This window comes from Pimephales promelas, chromosome 6 (assembly GCF_988280905.1).
Source record: "Pimephales promelas chromosome 6, fPimPro1.hap1.1, whole genome shotgun sequence".
Lineage (NCBI taxonomy): Eukaryota > Metazoa > Chordata > Actinopteri > Cypriniformes > Leuciscidae > Pimephales > Pimephales promelas.
Genome location: NC_142774.1, coordinates 40,207,501 through 40,227,849, shown reverse-complemented (window position 1 = coordinate 40,227,849; position 20,349 = coordinate 40,207,501). Strand labels below are relative to the sequence as shown.

Sequence of the window (20,349 nt, the reverse complement as noted above, 5' to 3'; positions counted from 1 at the left end):
TTCTATTATCTGAAAGTTCATTTCCTTTTACAATCAGTGTTGAAAACAGCATTACGGAGGTTGATGTGGCAAAATTAAGATCCAAGATTGTTCTCTCACAAGATTACAATAATTGCCCATATTTGTCTTTCACATTCATAAATTATGGAAGGCTCATTAATAATACAAAGGCTTACTCTCAGCACTAATGCGAGCAAAGAAACCTTTCTCTTCCCTGTAGTGCTAAATTAACAACATTTTTTTGTTCTCGCATGGCAGGCATTCGTGAGGTGCGTAGAGGACAGGTTTAGTAATGGGTAACAGTGTTGCAGATCATATTTAGAGAGACTTCTGCGCGTAATGCACATCACATCACACGCTCGTGAACTGTCATGCTAATGGCATGAAATATGAGCGCTTGAAGAGTAGAGCAATTGTCATTTCTATATCACAACCACTCAAATTATCAAGTTTCACGACTGAATTAGAGATTGGAGTCGTAAAGAATGATTTCACTTTCCGATTACGTTTCCCTAATGATTAAGTGTGTGTGATTTAGTTTGTGGCGTGTGTTTCAAAAGTGCATGGTCAGTAAGATAATATCACATGCTAATATGTTGAATGCGAACCCATAAAGGTACAGTATAGTGAGAAATTGCTAGCTTTCAGCAGTCCAAAAAAGAGCATGTTTCTCCTTTAAAATAGAGCAAAGCCCCCATATAGCAGGCCTTGGCTAAAAAGAACAGATAGGAATTATTGCTGACTCTTGCTTAGTTAGCGCTAACAAAGCCTTTAGCATAACACACACACACACACACACTGGAAAATAATCAGCACTATAAGCTCTCCATGACCAAGGGCTGGTAGTTTATTGTCATCAACTAATAAGTATCTGGAAACAAAGATACGATAGTTAGTTCTTTATCTCCACAAACCATATTTGGTTGGCACGGAAGTGAGCCAAGAAAGATGTTCTTTCTACGTCTTGAAAGAACAGAACAACAAGACTATTAGCAGGGTTGCAACCTCATGTAAACATTCCCTAGGCTAAAAGCAAATAAATGCACATCAAAGAGTGCTTCGTGTTATACCTCCGTGTCGCTTTCTCTCTCCTTGATTTCATCTTTGTTCTCCAGACCATTGCAGGAGCATCATTAGTGGCGTTTCGGAGCCGTTGGCTTTGGGATGCAGCATTTGTATGCATCAAGCACCTCTGCGAATACAGCGGCCGCCTCCTGTTGATCCGCTTACATGATTTATTTCTCAGGAGCACGAGATGCTCTGCTAGGGCTTACTTTTACACTTATTTCTTCAATGGGGAACAAGTGGTGACAGAGCATCATGGAGAGTGTCCTTAGGCTGTTAGAGACCTGTGTTTATTAGTTTGACTGTCCAATAATGGGTTCTGAGTTTAGCAAGTAGACATTCAGCAGATGTTTGCATCTGTTTAAGAGGCCATATTATGGCCAACAATGTGTCTGAACAAATGCATTCTCATCCTAGGACGTCATATAGTGACGCTTTTGAAATTTCAAAAGCTAAATCCAACGCACATCGCTATGAAAGCTTGTTTCCGCCACAGAATGAAAAATAAAAAAGGTAATTGCGAGTTTACATCTCACAATTCTGACGTTGTTTCTCAGAATTGCGTGTTATAAAGTCAGAATTGCGAGATATAAAGTCAGAATTGCGAGATATAAAGTCAGAAATGCGAGATGTAAAGTCACAATTGTGAGATATAAAGTCAGAATTGCGTGTTATAAAGTCAGAATTGCGAGATATAAAGTCAGAATTGTGAGATATAAAGTCAGAATTGCGAGATGCAAAGACGCAATTGCGTGTTATAAAGTCAGAATTGCGAGATATAAAGTCAGAATTGCGAGATATAAAGTCAGAAATGCGAGATGTAAAGTCACAATTGTGAGATATAAAGTCAGAATTGCGAGATATAAAGTCAAAATTGCGAGATGTAGAGCCAGAATTGCGAGATATAAAGTCAGAATTGCGAGATATAAAGTCAGAAATGCGAGATGTAAAGTCACAATTGCGTGTTATAAACTCAGAATTGCAAGATATAAAGTAAGAATTGTGAGATATAAAGTCAGAATTGCGAGATATAAAGTCAGAAATGCGAGATGCAAAGACGCAATTGCGTGTTATAAAGTCAGAATTGCGAGATATAAAGTCAGAATTGCGAGATATAAAGTCAGAATTGCGAGATGTAGAGCCAGAATTGCGAGATATAAAGTCAGAATTGCGAGATATAAAGTCAGAAATGCGAGATGTAAAGTCACAATTGCGTGTTATAAACTCAGAATTGCAAGATATAAAGTAAGAATTGTGAGATATAAAGTCAGAATTGCGAGATATAAAGTCAGAATTGCGAGATATAAAGTCAGAATTGCGAGATGTATAGTCAGAAATACGAGATGTAAAGTCGCAATTGCGTGTTATAAACTCAGAATTGCAAGATATAAAGTAAGAATTGTGAGATATAAAGTCAGAATTGCGAGATATAAAGTCAGAATTGTGAGATATAAAGTCAGAATTGCGAGATGCAAAGACGCAATTGCGTGTTTTAAAGTCAGAATTGCGAGATATAAAGTCAGAATTGCGAGATATAAAGTCAGAAATGCGAGATGTAAAGTCACAATTGTGAGATATAAAGTCAGAATTGCGAGATATAAAGTCAAAATTGTGAGATATAAAGTCAGAAATGCGAGATGTAAAGTCACAATTGTGAGATATAAAGTCAGAATTGCGAGATATAAAGTCAGAAATGCGAGATGTAAAGTCACAATTGCGTGTTATAAACTCAGAATTGCAAGATATAAAGTAAGAATTGTGAGATATAAAGTCAGAATTGCGAGATATAAAGTCAGAATTGCGAGATGTATAGTCAGAAATACGAGATGTAAAGTCGCAATTGCGTGTTATAAACTCAGAATTGCAAGATATAAAGTCAGAATTGCGAGATGCAAACTCTTCTGAGGGCCTTCTGAGAATTAGCCTGATAACTCACAATTGCGAGTTTATATCTCACAATTCTGAGAAAAGATGTCAGAATTTCGAGATATAAAAGTCGCAATTATGTGTTATAAAGTCAGAATTGCGAGATGCAAACTCGCAATTGTGAGAAAAAAGTCAGAATTGTGAGATAAAAAGTCACACTTCTGTCTTTTTTCTCAGAATTGCGACTTTATATCTCGCAATTCTGACTTTATAACACGCAATTGCAACTTTTATATCTCGCAATTGCGACTTTATTTCTCACAATTCTGACTTCATATCTCGCAATTGTGAGATAAAAAGTCACAAATAATTTTTTTTTTTATTCAGTGGCGGAAACAAGCTTCCATACTTCCAACCGAGCTTTGTTGGGTTATGGGTAGGTTTAGGTATGGGGTAGGGTTAGGGTTAGACCACTAGGAGGCGCCTTCTGGCCCATATATATCTGCGTCTCATATTGACGCTAAAGGGTGCCATGTGCGTCGGATGTAGACGAAATGTCAAAAGCGTCAGTATATGACGCCTTGGGATGAGAACGGGCTGTCCGAACACACCTGATGGGCGTGATAGGTCCTCTCTAAAGGAATAATTAATGGGTTAGTTAAAAAAAAAAGAAAAGAAAAGAAAAATGGGAGGGGGTGTTTAGGATTTGGCTGGTTGGATTCACCATGCTGTGACTGCACCATTACCAGGAGAAAAGCTTCTGTGTTGGCAGACATTCAAAACTGGCTGTATATTCTGACAAAATAAAACGTTTGCAGCCATGCACCTTTAAATCACAAATACAGTAGTTCACAATATTGTTAACTCGAAATCGAGTGATCGATATTTATTGGAGGATCTTAAAGCATGAAATGGACTTATATTTCTCCCTGTCTGCCATCTTTGACCTCACAGCTCAAGACAGTGCCTCTTATAAATTACTAAGATAACTAGCAGACCTTCATGCTATTAATGTTATTAATAAGGATTTTATTAAAGGTGCACTTAGTCTTTTTTTTTTTTTTTTGCTAGGTTTTTAGGCTCTAAAGTTGAGAAATATCATAAATATGATTCTAGAATTAGTTGCATCCTGGAGTCTGTGGACCTCCGCTAATTTTGGGGGAATTTTGCCTAAAAGTGTCATTTTAGTATCATTGTTAGAAGTTGCAGTCGGCAGTTTTTCCTCTTTGTCGCCAAATCTGCAATTGCAGTCATTCGCGGTATTATCAACTTTCAACGTGATCTCATGAAAATACATATGTAGGCCTATTTGTACGTAGAGTGTAGTTCTATCATACGGACATTTAATTACGTTTTATACGCGCAGAAACGTATAATACCAACACATTCTCATCCCAAAAAGTAATATAACTGACGTCTTGGGACGTCTTTTGACCATACTTCATTATCCGCCTTTTTATGGCCCCCTTAAACGTCGGTAGATGGCAATCCCGGGCCGTCATACAACTGACGCTTTACCTTTAACGTCAGTTAGGTGACGGGTTAGGTTTAGGTCTGGGGTAGAGTTAGGTTCCCATAACCTCATCTACCGACGTTTAAGGGGGCCCTAAAAAGGCGAATATTGACGTATGGTCAAAAGACGTCCCAAAACGTCGGTTATATGACGTCTTGGGATGAGACTGCGCTGATAATACTGACATATTTAAGGTACTAAAACGTAAAATATTTACGTATTGACAGCACAAAAACGTGAACAAATCCACCGACGTATACATTTGTACGTATCACTATTTATTAAAATCGTAGCATTATGTTTCGACTCTGTTGCATTCAACTGTCTTATTAATTAAGTTTTCAGTCGCATTTATTAATATAATCATTAATATAAAGATTGTCCACCTGCATGAGTGGAAGTCAAAAGAAGACCTAAAAAAATATTAGACTATTGTGTCAGGAGGGATTTGCAGTCTTTCGAGTTTTTTCCACGAGGATGAATGAAACTTCAAAGGCCATTCACAGCTGCCTTTTGCTCAGAGTGGACCATTTCAGCCAGGATCAAACATATATTCTCTGACTGCTCGTCTCGTATGTGTGTGTGTGTGTGTGTGTGTGAACAAGTTAGAGAAGCAGTTCAAAGACTGTAAAGAAAGCACTAACGCTCATGGAGATTCATCGATCCAGGAATTGCAGCTCACGTTTGGTGGTCAGACCGCGTCCTTAGCCATTAATTAACAAGGTGATTGTAGTCATCATGACCTATTTACCATGGCCAATTAAGACCAGACGGCGAAGAACATACACTCTAAAATGTATGCACAATTTTTTTATTAAACACTTTTACACAGATACAAATATTAAAATACTTAAAATATTGAGTACATTTTAACGCAAAAAAAAAAAAAATATAGCCTACACTCTAAAAAATGCTGGGTTGTTTTAACCCAACTTTGGGTCAAATATGGACTAACCCAGCCATTGGGTTAAATTTTTACATTACATTTTTAACCCAACATTTCAGGTTTGTCCATATTTGACCCAAAATTGGGTTAAAACAACCCAGCATTTTTTAGAGTGTATGAATTGAATTAATGTTAGTAAAAAAAATCTGAATAATGACATTTAGTACAATTACATCTATTTACGGTTTCCCCCCACAAAAATAGTATTTGACTGACAAAATACAACTTTAAAATATACTTAAATTTCAATCAAAATAGAACAACTATGCACTCTAAAAAATGCTGGGTTGTTTCAACCCAAATTTGGGTCAAATATGGACCAACCCAAATGTTGGGTTAAAAATGTAATTTAAAATTTTAACCCAACTTCAACTTTCACTTTCAGCTCTAAATTTTTTTATTACATTTTTAACCCAACATTTGGGTTTGTAACCCAATTTTGGGTCAAATATGGACAAACCCAGCTATTGGGTTACATTTTTTGAATTACATTTTTAACCCAATGGCTGGATTTGTCCATATTTGACCCAAATTTGGGTTAAAACAACCCAGGATTGTAGTATCAAAATATGCAAAAAAATATGCAAATCCAATCGCAATTATGCGAATAAATGCAAGAAAAAAGACCAATCACCTTTAAAAATTCAAATATTATGCTGACATCAACACAATCAATTAAAATGCCAAAAATATAAGTCAATAAATGCGTTTTAATCTTGATTAAAAAGAAGCAATGCAAGGACTAATCATTTGCAGAGTTTACTTACTGTAACTGGGTTTGTATATAATAAGTCAGAGCTGTGGTTCATTGGTTTTGGTTTGTGGGGGCACTGCAGGTTTGAGTGTCATTTGACACTGCCTGTCTTACAAAAAAAAAAAAAAAAAAAAAAAAAAGGAAAAGAAAAAGAAAAGGCCAAGTAAATTGCACCACAAGTTAAGAAACTCAATACTGGCGCAGGAAACGACTCGACTGTTTTTATTCTCTGAGTTTTCTGAGCCTCCGCGACCAGTCTCAGAGGAGACACATGTTGCTGAGACAACAGGCAGAACAGCGCACTACTTCCTGTTACACACACACACACACACACACACACCACCTGCAGTCACTGGAAAACCACTGACCTTCCATGTGGTGAAACACTAGAGTAATCCATCTTCAGGATGCTGAGCTTCAGCCCCTCGCTGTTGCTTTGCTCCAGAATATGCTGCATTATCACACGGACAGGGCTTTGATATCTGAGTTTGCATCACTCTTGAACATCTATTTCTGTATAACATGGATAAGAACAGTGTGTTTAAAACCATGTATGGCCATATTTTACAACTGAACACACTGCGATGTTATTCCTCACATAACTTAGATAAAAAAAAAATGAAACAACATTTGAATTTCTATAATTCCCATGTACATTAATGTACATGTACATTTTCTGTATGTATAAATGAGCATCAATTTCATGGTAATGAATGCAGTGGATATGATATTAGCTTTTAACATTTCCTTTCTGATTCAAAATTGGATTTAAAAACACTATACTTGGTTAATTTGTTAATCATTTAAAAAAGATAACTTTTTTTGAGCTAAACATGATGCACTTTTAAGGATACTGCGGTATTTGTTAACCCTTTGAAGTCCGCACCAAGAAAAAATTCATGGAATAATGTTTTTTTTTTGCATTTCTTTTCTTTTTATGTCACTAGTATCCACACTCAATGCATTTTTTTTTTCAACACATCCCACAATTTTTTTAAATATCTGTCTCTACCAAATGGTTGAGATGTCAGTGCAATGCACAGTGTTTTAACAGTGCATTGTAATGTCCATTCTCTAAAAGGGGGGTGATAATTAACTGTTATGTGCCAAATCAACCGTTTGGTTGAGCATGTTTTTGAAAAATGATTAATTAAAGTTTTTTCTTAGCACCAAGTAACATCATTTTGTGAAGTTAAGACTCTTACAGTGTAATATGTAAATATATATATATATATATATATATATATATATATATATATATATATATATATATATATATATATATATATATATATATATATATATGCTTAGCTTGCAAAATTTCACCAAAAGCAGTTCACTGTTAGCTGGGGTGATTTATTTGTTTCTGACATCTATGTTAGAAGTGTTGTGCTAAGTGCTGTTGATTGACACTGTGAAATCTAGTGGATTTATTTTGGCATAACCTCAACCAGATGAAAGAGATGGCTCAATCAGTTTGAGTTAAGTTAGGTACTCCTCTCAACAAAATATAGTGACTCAAAATGTGCTCACCAGAAGTTACATACTAGTTGGCTGTGTGATATTTATCATTGCAGTCATGTGTGACATGTGGAGTTCATGTTCAGTTTTAAGAGCAGATACATTCAGCATTTATTGAGACGTAAAAGTGCATGCATTTCAATGAAAAACATCCTCATATATGCGTATGAAATCTAAATCAAAGATAGATCGACTGAAAAAGGTGAACTTCATGATCTTAACGATTCATAACCTGGGGAAGTCCAGGCTGTTTTAGTGATGCTGCTGGTTATTACAGTAGACTGAGCTGAGTCACCGGAGAGAGTTTCCCTCAGGCGGGAACGACTCGTACAACCGCAGGCTCACCGGAGAAATACTGCACTTTGATACTGAGGTTATGCATGAATGGAGGTTTCTTGCTTTCTTGCTAGTTTTATATTGGGAAAGATAAAGCGTTACAGTATCTTGAGAGAGAGAGAGAGAATATTCAGGCAGATTAAGGAAGTTAATATTTTGACCAAATAATGCAGTGTCATATTTACTATTGCACAACCTAGATCAAAATAAATAAATAAATAAATAATAATAATAAAGACAAAAGTTAAGAAATGGGAATGGTACAATCAAAGTAAAAAGGTTTAGACTTGTTAATGTCTTGCATAATTATACTTATTGGAAAGCTATGAGTGATGTTTTTTTGTAAAAAAAACATTTATTAAAACCATGTCAAAACCATAAATAAAGCAATTAAAGTGAATGAAGAATTCGATTAAGTTTTTAGTTTTTCTTCATTTTATAATACTTTTCTTTTACTCTATTTCCACTATGTTCATTTATGTAATTTTAGGGATTTTTGCACTGCTTGTTTTGACCATACACACGACACGTTATTGTCACGTCAATCTAGCACACATTTTGCCTTGAATTTCACAAGAAAAGGGCAGAATGTGATGAATATTAGATGATGACAGCTTGAACTTTGAGATCCCAGATCCAGGAGCTCCTGAGGCAGAACGAGTTCTTAAATCCAGTCCGTGTTTTCTTTATTCTGAGACTGGCCACTGGGCTGTGCGCTTTCTTTCTTTCTTTCTTTTTTTCTTTCTTTCTTTCTTTCTTTCTTTCTTTCTTTCTTTCTTTCTTTCTTTCTTTCTTTCTTTCTTTCTTTCTTTCTTTCTTTCTTTCTTTCTTTCTTTTTATTTACTTTTTATTAACTAATTATGTTGATGTTATTCAACATGATGTTATGTTATTCCCCCCCCCCTCTCTCTCTCTCTCTCTCTCTCTCTCTCTATGTGTGTGTGTGTGTGTGTTTTTTGATTTCATAAAATTATTATGATTTTTACAATTTGATTTTTATAGATGTTTTCCTCTAAGAGATGTTTCCTCTGTTATATATATATATTATTTAAAAAAATAAATAATGAAAAAAAATATATATATATATATATATATATATATATTATGAAAAATTTTGCTTCAGCATCTCCTGAGGGCAAAACGCCATAATCCACTCCGTGTTTTTCCATGTTGTCAGACTCGCCACTCTCTCTCTCTCTCTCTCTCTCTCTCTCTCTCTCTCTCTCTCTCTCTCTCTCTCTCTCTCTCTCTCTCTCTCTCTCTCTCTCTCTCTCTCTCTCTCTCTCTCTCTCTCTCTCTCTCTCTCTCTCTCTCTCTCTCTCTCTCTCTCTCTCTCTCCCTCTCTCCCTGAGTGTGTGTGAGAGAGAGGGGGAGAAGGAGGATTGCTACTTTCTCTCCACTGATAGAAACACAGAGCAGAAGTTGAGAGCGCGCTGCTCCGGATCTGTTCAGGAGGTTTCGCCGTTGCATTCGCGCACGCGTTCATTCCGAGAGGATCCGTTGGAGAATTCTGCGACGAGAAGATGCGACAGAGCGCGTGATTGCTCATTGATTAGCGATTGCATGATTGAAACATTCGTCCACCTGCAGCTGGAGACGCCGGTGCGCTGAGCGCGTCTTGTGGGTTTTGCGCTTTTACGCATCGGCTGGATTTGCTCGCAGGAGGGATGTGGAAGACACCTGTCGTGGTTTTCACTTCTTTATCGCTTCTATTGTCGCTGTCGTGTGCTGGAGATGTAAAATCGCGCAGCTGCAGCGATGTGCGCCAGGCGTTCACGACCAAAGGCTTCAGTCTCCACAATGTGCCACATCAGGAGATACAAGGTGAGGACAAGGTGCCACATCACAAATTTCTGCTTACATGTCAGTTAGTAGAAAACCTACGCTCGGCTGGAGAACAGCTCGTGCTCGTGCAGCAGGTTTGCCTATTGATCATGTAATGATTTGTAAACGATTTACATGTAAACTCACTCATGGAATAGCCTATAATGAATGAGATGGCCTCAATTATTGATCTTTGAAAACTTTTTACTGCCACATTTGTCTTCATTGTTCATGGATATACAGGCAGCGTGATCTCGATTAGCTGTTACACCCGCAGAAGTTGGGTTACACTTTATTTTAAGGTGTCCGTGTTAGTGTAATCATCCATCTTAGTGCTGTGCATATAGTTGCATGTAATTGTGCATAAGGTATAGTTAATATTACAGTAACTCCATGTAACGTGTAACAACGACACTGAAATAAAGTGTAACCAAAAGTTGTTTTTGAGCTGATATTATTGAACTGTTGTGCATCTTTGAGCATCGAGTTTGAAGAAGTCAATCTTATAGCACATATCAACTTTAGGGCTGTCAAACGATTAATCGCGATTATTCGCATCCAAAATAAAAGTTTGTGTTTACATAACGTGTAATTATTTTGAAATTATATATGTTTAATTATTTTGTATATATATAAATACACACATGCATGTATATTTAGGAAAATATTTAATATATTTATAAGTCTATATACATGAAAATATTTCTTAAATATATACAAGCATGTGTGTGTATTTATATATAAAGGCTACACAGTGCACCCCACATATATTATGTAAACACAAACGTTTATTTTGGATGCGATTAATCACGGTTAATCGTTTGACAGCCCAAAATAATTGTAATATTTGATGTGGTGTGATGAGTTGTGAATTATTAATACGTATATCTTAGTTTAAAAAGATAACAGCTAATATCAAAGCTGAGGTTCTGTGTATGTGTTGGACTGTTAAATTTGGTGTCTTTCTGCATGTTATCTGCAGAAATCATAAATTAAGATTTATTTTAAGATTTAAAATAAAGATAGATTTTCTTCTGAAATTGACTGAACCACAGACACAGAAAGATAGTTAGCCTATATTATAACAACGCACCTTATTTAATTTCCTTCCCTCCATTTAGTTAAATCTCAGCAACTAAAAACACATACTTCTGCATCTGTGAGTAAATCTCGGGTTGGTGTATCACTTGCTTCTAAACTTCTCCTCATTGTAAGAGTTGCACTTCATGCAATATAAACAGGCCCAGTAGGTGGCCCTGCTCACTCAGCAGGACGAGCCCCTGTTTAGCACTGGATTTATGGAGTCCTTAAGGCCATAGTGTAGCTTTAATTCATACTCCATGCTGTGGCATAGATAGGGTTTTCCCCCCTTTATTATCTGTTGTGAAGTAATCACATTTGAGGGCTTCACCCAGTAAAAGCAGATTACTGTGGCAGGGACATAATACAGAGGAAGAGAGAGCGTTTGAAAGGATAATACAATCATAATGTGTTTTATCCCACAATACAGTTGCATTTGCCTTACACATGACATTTGTTGCTTTCCGAGATTATTCTGGTCCTTTAGTGAGAAATGAACCATGCACATTGATTTGAGCAAAAGTTTGGTGATGAATAAAGGGATGTGTGCACATTTCTAAAATAGGATTATTTGCTCGTGTCCCTGTTTTCTCACCTGTGAGCGTGTTGTCTTCTGATGGTTCTCCAAGGGCTCGATCTGCATCTGTGGTCTCGTTGCAGGCAGCGTGTACTGTATATCTCTTGTTGATGTTGGTGCACATCTACAGTGTGTATTGTATGCTTGTTGCATCACTGATCCACATATAACAGCATACAGCCTCATGGGTAACACTTTAAGACTGACATGACACCTTATAACCATGATATGACATATGGAAGGTTCATGCATGTGTAGTGTATTTCAGTCAATAATGACACTTTGAATGCAAATATGCATTGTTTAAGATGTCAAACTTATCAAACATAAACATGCATAAAACTTCCTTCATGCTCATAACGAAGGTGTCATTTTAGTCTTATGCACACCCCTTCAAGTAAAGTGTAACCGCCTCATGCAATGCGAGTCCAAATCATTTATTTTTTTTTTTTTTGTAGACAAAAGCAACGGTCTTTTTAGTTCGTTTTTGTTTTATCTTTTACGCTTTTGTAGTAACTGTTGAATATGTGTGTGGCCAAAAAAAAAAAAAAAAAATGCATTTTGCCACTGAAGTCAAAACTGGATTGTGTTAGATACAAAATACTATATAATTGACCTTCATTTGAATGAATGATTGTGCATGCACTAAACATTTCATAATATGTTCGGTCTGAAATGATAAGAAATGATGATTTTAAAGGAGTAGTTCACTTTTAAAAATGTCATCCAAGATGTCCATGTCATTCTTTCTTCAGTCGAAAAGAAATTAACGTTTTTGATTAAAACATTCCAGGATTTTTCTGCATATAATGGACTTCAATGGGGTCCAAAAGACAGTTTCAGTGCAGCTTCAAAGGGCTTTAAACGACACCAGACGATGAATAAGTGTCCTGGGATAAATCCTGGAATGTTTTCATCAAAAACCTTAATTTCTTTTCGATTGAAGAAAGAAAGACATGGACATCTTGGATGACACGGGGGTGAGTAAATTATCAGCAAATTTTTTTTTTTTTTAAAGTGAACTACTCCTTTAATGTTGTCCAAGTTAGACGCATTCCTAAGTTTGTTGTTCCTGGAACAACATTTCTGTCCGGAAATTTCAATCTCTACGCCTAAACCTACCCTGCGATTCATAACTTATCGGGAAATGTTGGTGAATAACACTGATGTATAAGCACCTAACGCTGGTTGTAAGCCTAAACAAAACTGTAAACATGTCCCTCAAATCTGATTGGATGATTGGAATGTTGTTCCAGGATCAACAAAGACGTTAATCCAAGAACATGTTGCACTTGGTGAAATCAGTTTCTGCCATGAATTAGTGAAACTTGAGGACTTATACATCCATTACAATCACAGAAGCACCAGCTAACATAAGACACTGAGCAAAAATGACTCATAATTTAGGGGAAAAAAACAGTCTAAGTTGGTTTTCTGGTCTCCGCTGGCCAGTAAGATGGAGTGATTTAGAAGGATGTTGAGCACTTGTCATGTGGCCTATCAACTAAACCAGCTAAACCACTTAGCTAGACTGGAAGAGTGATGTGACCTGTCTTTTCAGCTTGAAAAGATGGAATTATTGCTGTGGCATCATTTGTCTGCAGATGACATTTGCTGTAATTGTTTAACCATCTAATGCAATGACATTTACACATTTTTGAGTGTGGTGTGTGTGGCCAAATGAAGGTATGTTTGCAATTCCTCCAGCATCTCTCCACTTTATCCCGTGCTTTTCCTATCTTTTCTGTCATTAATACTAATTATGGATTGACATCATCTTTCTATTCAGAAATTAGCTGAAATAACTCAAGCAATGGGCTTCATCTCACAGCTATCAAGGCATGTCCTCCCGAACGTTCTGGCAAGGTTCTCTCAAAGTTATGAGCAAATGTTTGTTCAAAGTTCTTAAAACATTAGCTACATTTTTTTATTATTACATTCATGAAGTTTTTTTTTTTCTGAAATGTTTTAATTGGACGTTCATCTAACTCTTTTTTTAAAAAAAGTATCAGGTTTTTTTCAGTGAACTTTCAAAAGTAACGTCCCTTTAATGTTTAAAGAATTCTAAAATGGAATGTTTGCCCTAATGTTTGAATAAGAAAAAAACTGTGGGACGTTTGCCACTATATTTTTAAAACAATGATATCTTAGTAAATACCTTAAATAATATTGACAAACTATATATCATTTGAAAGCTTACAATCTCTAGTTTCCATATTTGGTGACTGATTTTCAAAATATATTACAGAGGAGCCATAATTTATCAATATAAAACAAGAATATTTTCATACTCATAAGGCGTGTTCAGACCTTTATTTTAAAATAGCAGTAAACATGAAAAATCATGAAAATATGGTAGATACCTCAGTTTGTTTTCATGCCAAAAGTTCAAAAGATAGAATCCATTCAATTATTTTGGAAAAAAAAGGTCTGAAAAGTTTGAAATATCAAGAAAAAAATCATAAATTCACCATTTGTGACGTGGCAGCTAGCTATGACTTACATGCGTGTTCTTTGTATGTGTTTCTTAGAGGTTCAATTCATTTCAAAATCTGCCAAACTTCCCATGCTACTTCTGAATAGGATCTCTACTTCAGAAATTGTATGAAAATTGTGAAAATAATGGTTCATATCACTCAAAACACGAATGGAAATGCAGGCGCCCTTATATGGGCAGTAATGGAGTCTGGTTGTGCCCTAGTGAAAAAGTTTGGTACTGCGCTCAAACAAAATCTCACTGAAAGCTCATTTTTTGAGATATCAACCTAAAATTTGAAACACAACTTGTTCAGATTTTTGGCTTTGATCTTTCTGCCATTTTAGAGTAGCCCAGGTTTTGAAAATATATATATTTTATGTAAAATATGAATAATTAATATTTTTACATTGTACATTTCCATAAACTCAAACTTCTATAACTTTTTTTCTGTTTCACTTTCTTAATTTATTTCACTTCTTTCACAAAAATCTGCCAAATGTCTTCTTTAAAACAAGACCAATCATATGTCTATATTCCAAAGCATTCTTGAATTACAACCATTTAAGTTCGAAATGTGCATTTTCATGTCTATTCAAAAAAGGGGGGGTGAAAAAAAAAACCTGGAAATTTGAAAAACATTACATTTGAAAAACATTCTTAGTTTTTTTTTTTTTTGGGGGGGGGGGCTTCTGATCTCAAAATATAAAGACGTCCAAAACAAAAGCGAACATCTTTTTTTTTTTTCTTTTTTTTTTTTTTGCACTTGACAAATAAGTTAATGGATAAGCCGTAGATTTCAGAACAAGCTTAATTTAAACCAGACACATATGGGGATATTATATCACAGTTGGAGACACATAGAGCAAACGAAACACAGACATTTGAACATCATAAGTTAAATCACTCCCTGCTCTCCCCTACTATATCAATGTCACATCAGACTCATGGGTGTGTGAGAACATTCCACATAACACGGATCATACAATTCCCAAATCATGAGATTAGATTCCCATCTCTGGCCAGAATGAAAGAGACAAACCCAATTAAACTCTGTTAGTCAAAGCACACATATTTTAAGAGACATGTAGTGGGAAATACGGCTGGAAAACAAACACACACACACACACGTTGTGTTTTTACATTCTATGGGGGCTTTCCATGCACATAATGATTTTTCTACTACCAAACAATGGCCTGGTAAACCCTACATTATGGGAACAAAATGTCCCCACAAAGATGGCAATATCTGAAATCATTGTCCTTTTGGTGACATTTTGTTCCCATAATGTAGGGTTTACCACGCCACTCACACACAGTAAAGTAAAGCTTTTGTCCTCAGATAAATCATCCGGCTGATTAATCACACAGGTCTGATTGTTCCTTCTCACATGAGCTCAGTTGATATCTCAGCAGACCGTTGTTTGTGTGGTGAGCGAGTAAATCGCTGCCTGACAACACTGAGGTCATTGCATTACTCCAGCTTCATCATAAAGAGATTTATTTCAAATCAAACAGGTTTGAATTGGCCATGCATTGTACTGTTTGTGTTTGCTTCTTCATTTATATTTATCTTCAGTTTTGTAGTGTTACTTTCCTCACACATTCTGGTTAAACTTTGATGGGAACCTCTAAAACTAAACTAAACTGCAGTGATTGGTTTTCTTCCATGTATTTATTTGCATACAGATTTGTGATTGGTCTTTTTCAAGTGGATTGCTGAAAAGAGGCGGGGCTACATTTTTAACTAACTTTTGATTTTTCTGCTATCTTGAATTGTCCACAATCATAATAAAATGATTACTTTAAGAACTATGCTTGTTTTATCCAATGGCAAGTGTTTTTTGCAGTTATAACCCATGGTTAACTCAAGATCATCAGTTTAGGCCATGTCCACACTAATACATTTTCGTTTGAAAACGTATATTTTTCTCTCCGTTTTAAGTCAACAAAAACGTATCGTTTGGAAAATGCTCTCCAAAGTGGATAAATTTGAAAACGCCGTTTTCGCGTTGTAGTGTGGTCAGTGAAACCGGAGGTATTTCAAAACGATGACGTAAGTTTAGTCATGTGATCCATGTAGTACCAATAGATATTCATGTTTATCGGTATTGTGCCTGTTATGTGTCATTCATTTTTACACTATTGCTAAAATATGTTACTTAATATGTGCTATTCTTCATAGCACAGTACTGCAAAGATAACAGATAATGTAGTCTACTCACATTTGCTGTCCTGCGGCAAAACAGCAGAGCAGTTGCGTTTTAGACCAACCATATGGTGACTGAATGCGACCTGGACGCATCCGTGATGGTGAGATATTTTGCTAAATAAAATTATCCTGTTATTGTGCGATGACATTATTATTTATTTTCCCATCTGTATCATCTCAGTGAAGTTTTTGTGAAGTTTCACGCATGCGCAGTAAAGTGAATTTAGAAGTTTCTCATCCACACTGAAACGTCGGAAAACACCTGAAAACGCTAGTGTGGACGGAGAGCGTTTTTAAACGAAAACCCCGTTTTCAAATGTATCCGGATTAACGTGGACGTAGCCTTAGGCTATGTTTACATGGAAACGATCTGAAGAGAAAACGCAAAAGTGGCGTTGCGTTTTCACTTTTATTGTGCGTTTAGACGAGCGTTATGGGTGGGCAATCCGCGTGCATATGGTGACACAAAAGTGTGTGAGATTCGATGTAGTATGCACTCCAGGCGGCTAGGTGGCGATGTGAAGCACTGCCAGACTTTAGCGTTTTTACACTTTAGATGGGAATGCGACAGTGCAGCGTTTTTAAAATTTCCACTCACACTTTTTTGCATTTTTAAGCTCCAAAACGCCATCGTTGTGTAAACAAAAGGCACATCCGATAAAATATTTTTACGTTTTTATCCGCGAGCGTTCTTGTGTAAACAGGGCCTTAGTTAAGGCTAGTAGAGGTATTGTTTGCCTGTTTATAGCGTGGTCCATTTATTTAGCATCCAGGACTGCACTACATTATTAATTACTTATGTGTAATGATAAATGTACAGTTTAGAGCGAATGTATCCCGAACGAGGCAGAAGGACGAATTAACTGGGTGTTTGTTTGGTGCAATAGAGTGCTGAAGTTATAACGTCACTTTGTAGGCCAAAACGTGGACGTACGTTAGAATTTTAGCACTTCCGGTTCCCTTGCCGTAAAGTCTTTGGGTTTTCTGAACGGCTTTTTGCAAAATCGCCTGAAATAAGATCTGTGGTTAACAAAGCCTCAACATATTTTCATGTTTTGATCTACAGTATGACATAAAACACACCTGCTTGTGGTTCTTTAAACTTTATATAGGCTTCAAAATGTATACATTTTGGATTAACTTGTTAAGATTATCTTGATAGACAAAACGTGTACGGATCACAACTCTTTGTTGAACACAAATCTTATTTTTTTTATGCCATTTTCCAAAAGTCTATGGGGAAAATGCATAGGTTACCGATCGAGGGAACCCATACGCAACTAGCGTCCGAGTTGTCCTACAAAGTGACGTCATCACTTCAGAACTCTATGTGAGTTAAGTTGTTTTCAGTTGCTTAGCAACATCAGAACTTTTACGTTTGAAAGTAACATTGGAACTTCCATGTGTTCGGAAGTAACATGATCAGTTCTGAGTGATGGATTTGTTTGTTATGAATAATAAAGCTTCTGTTCATCATGTTCAAAATATAAAGATGAAGTATTATTTAGTCACTGGATTTTCTAAAATAAAATTGGTATTTCCATTTTGAACAAACCATTTTGTCATTTATATTTCCAGAAAAAAGTAACTATTCTATGATTAGTGTTATATACAGTAGAATTACTCATGCTGTGAGATCTGAGATTTTGTATGTACCGCCCACCTCTTCTGCTGCTATTTCAGGTCAGTTTGACAGTCTACTAAATGGACTTGTTTTGCTGTCGGAAAGTTCCTCTGTCATGTCGGCTCTCGCATGTTCAGCAAGATCTCCGTGTTTAATATCACATCCACCTGTGTCTAGGGCAGCAGCGCTGTCTGTTTCGGTCTCTCTTCTTCACTCTTCACTTCTGTCTGTCGTGTAATCACTCTGCTTAATGAAAATCTTGGCCTGTAAATGTCAGGAGCTGGTGTAAAAGGCTTTGATCAGTGTCGTGCATCATGTGCTCCGCCTGTTTGTCCAGCGCCGGCGCATTCAACCACGTCCATTTGCATTCATTACGAAACCCAGCCTGCTCAAACAGAGCGCGTTTGGCCAACGTCGTGCCAGTTAGGAGGTGAACAGAGCTACAAAGAGAGAACATGAGGGGGGAAATGCTAATTTATGTGAGATGAATGAATTATGCTGCCGCTGTCATCAGGAACAGGTGAGGAAGCAAAGTGTTGCTTGAATACATCAGAGGGATATTTATATGATCATATATTCAAGAGAATATGACTGAACCATGATACATCACAGAACTTTTGTTGAAGAGGGAAATAAGACCCAACAATTAACATTTTGTCATTGAATCACCCTCATGTCAATCCAAACAAATTGAAACACAAAATGAAGGTTCTGCTTTTTCAGTCATTTTAGACACCCTGCTCACTTTTAAAACACTTTAAAAAATAAAAACGTATTTTTTTACGGTCAAAAAACGGCAGCAAAAATACGATTTCACAGCCTGAACTTACAGTAATAAACCGTATTTCATTATCTGATTTAATGTTGATTAAATAATAACTCGTTGAAGCATTGAAATCTATTTTGTACCAGTGATGAGTCACATGATTAATCGAACGTCATCACAAGCAGCTTTTCTATACTAATGTGCACCGTCATACAAATGCAATGAACATTAATTTAGCAACATTAAATGTAACATAAAACCCTAATGTACAAAACTGTTTAGACAAGAACCCAGAAAACTATGAAGAATCAGTCATTTCAACAAAAATAAATAAAATGTGAAATGTCACGCAGGGATTTATGGGAATTTACGTTTAAGTTTTTCTTTTTCACTTTCAAAAACTGTCAATTTAGTGGTATATTACAGTAAAATTACATTAAATGGTCCATGAGATCTATCACAGTTATTTACTGCATATAGTACGGAAACTTTGTTTTTTATCGTTAAAATCACGATTAGTTTTGACCAGGGTTATTATAGTTACATAAAATAAAATAAATGAATAAATAGGTTTCATTTGTCAAGGTTAGCCAACTTGAACTAGCAAAGAGCAATAATTACAGTATTTATCAATCTTAATTTAAAGTTAATCTCAACATTTGCTAATAGATTAAACATTAATGCACTGTGAACTAATGTGAATTTGAACATTTTATGAACTAACAACCTTAGTTTATGGACCTTAACAAAGGTTAACTACTTGCTTAATGATGGTTAATGTTATCAAATTATAAAGTGTTACCAGAATAACACTGTCCAGGAAATCTCATTTTATTTTCTAGAAATGAAAATCTTTCATGTTTGGGAGCGAGAGTACATGATGAACTGTCCCTTTAAGGCCTCCGTAGTTCATTATAGAAACACATTCCAGTCCAAACACTACATGCTTTCATTTGATTTCATTTTTTTCCTCTCATCAGTGGCAATGGAGAAATCTAATATCTAACAATGCAGTATGTCCGGGCTGTATATAATACGGCAGAAAGCTGTGATTTCTAGTCTGGCAGTGTCTTGATGTAAGGACTTCTGGGAAATCCTCCTACGGCGCCTCCCGCGACGTTTGCAGAAACAGACAATTATTTATAGATTGATGTATTTCCATCAAAGACTTTTCCTGTTGTTCGCTGAGTTGCAGACGTGATTATTATCATCCGTCTAAAGGTCAAAAATGATTCTCACTATTGTTACTGCCAAATACTATAGTGAAAACTGGCTCGCCAAGTGTTTATTTGATAAAACAATAACTGTAATATTGAGAAAAATTATTGGAATTTTTTTATATATTTATAATATATAAACGTCATATAAAATATATATATATATATTATATATTTTTCATATATTTATAACTTTTTTATATATATTTAAATATATATAAAAATGTAATTTATTCCTACGATCAAAGCTGAATTTTCTTCATCATTACTCCAGTCTTCAGTGTCACATGACCCTTCAGAGTTCAAGAAACATTGATGATTATTATCATTGTGTTGAACTTAATGTTCGTTTAGGGTTCTTTGATCAATAGTAGGTTCAAATGGACAGCATTTGAAATAGAAATATTTTGCAACATTATAAATGTTTACGATTAATTGCATCCTCGCTGAATAAAATCATTAATTTCCTTTAAATAATGGGGTTTGATGGTCAGCACGATTTTCTCTATTCACCTCCGATTAGACGGTGCGGCAATACGTTTTATTTCGACGTGCCTAATTTGCATTTTAGT

The 20,349-nt window shown here is 35.8% G+C and overlaps 1 protein-coding gene across 3 annotated transcripts in view; it reads left to right on the top strand.

Moving 5' to 3' along the window:
- Nucleotides 1–20,349, top strand: part of gpc6a (glypican 6a) — a 421,465-nt gene that overhangs the window by 185,849 nt on the left and 215,267 nt on the right. For 2 of the 3 annotated variants that reach the window (XM_089132553.1, XM_089132554.1), the window contains exon 1: nucleotides 9,376–9,825. The exons of the other annotated variant lie outside the window; for it this stretch is intronic. In XM_089132553.1, coding sequence (XP_088988679.1) covers nucleotides 9,669–9,825 — 157 coding nt within the window. In that variant the 5' untranslated portion in view covers nucleotides 9,376–9,668. Of the gene's footprint in view, nucleotides 1–9,375; nucleotides 9,826–20,349 lie in introns of those variants that run through there. 3 annotated transcript variants of the gene reach the window in all.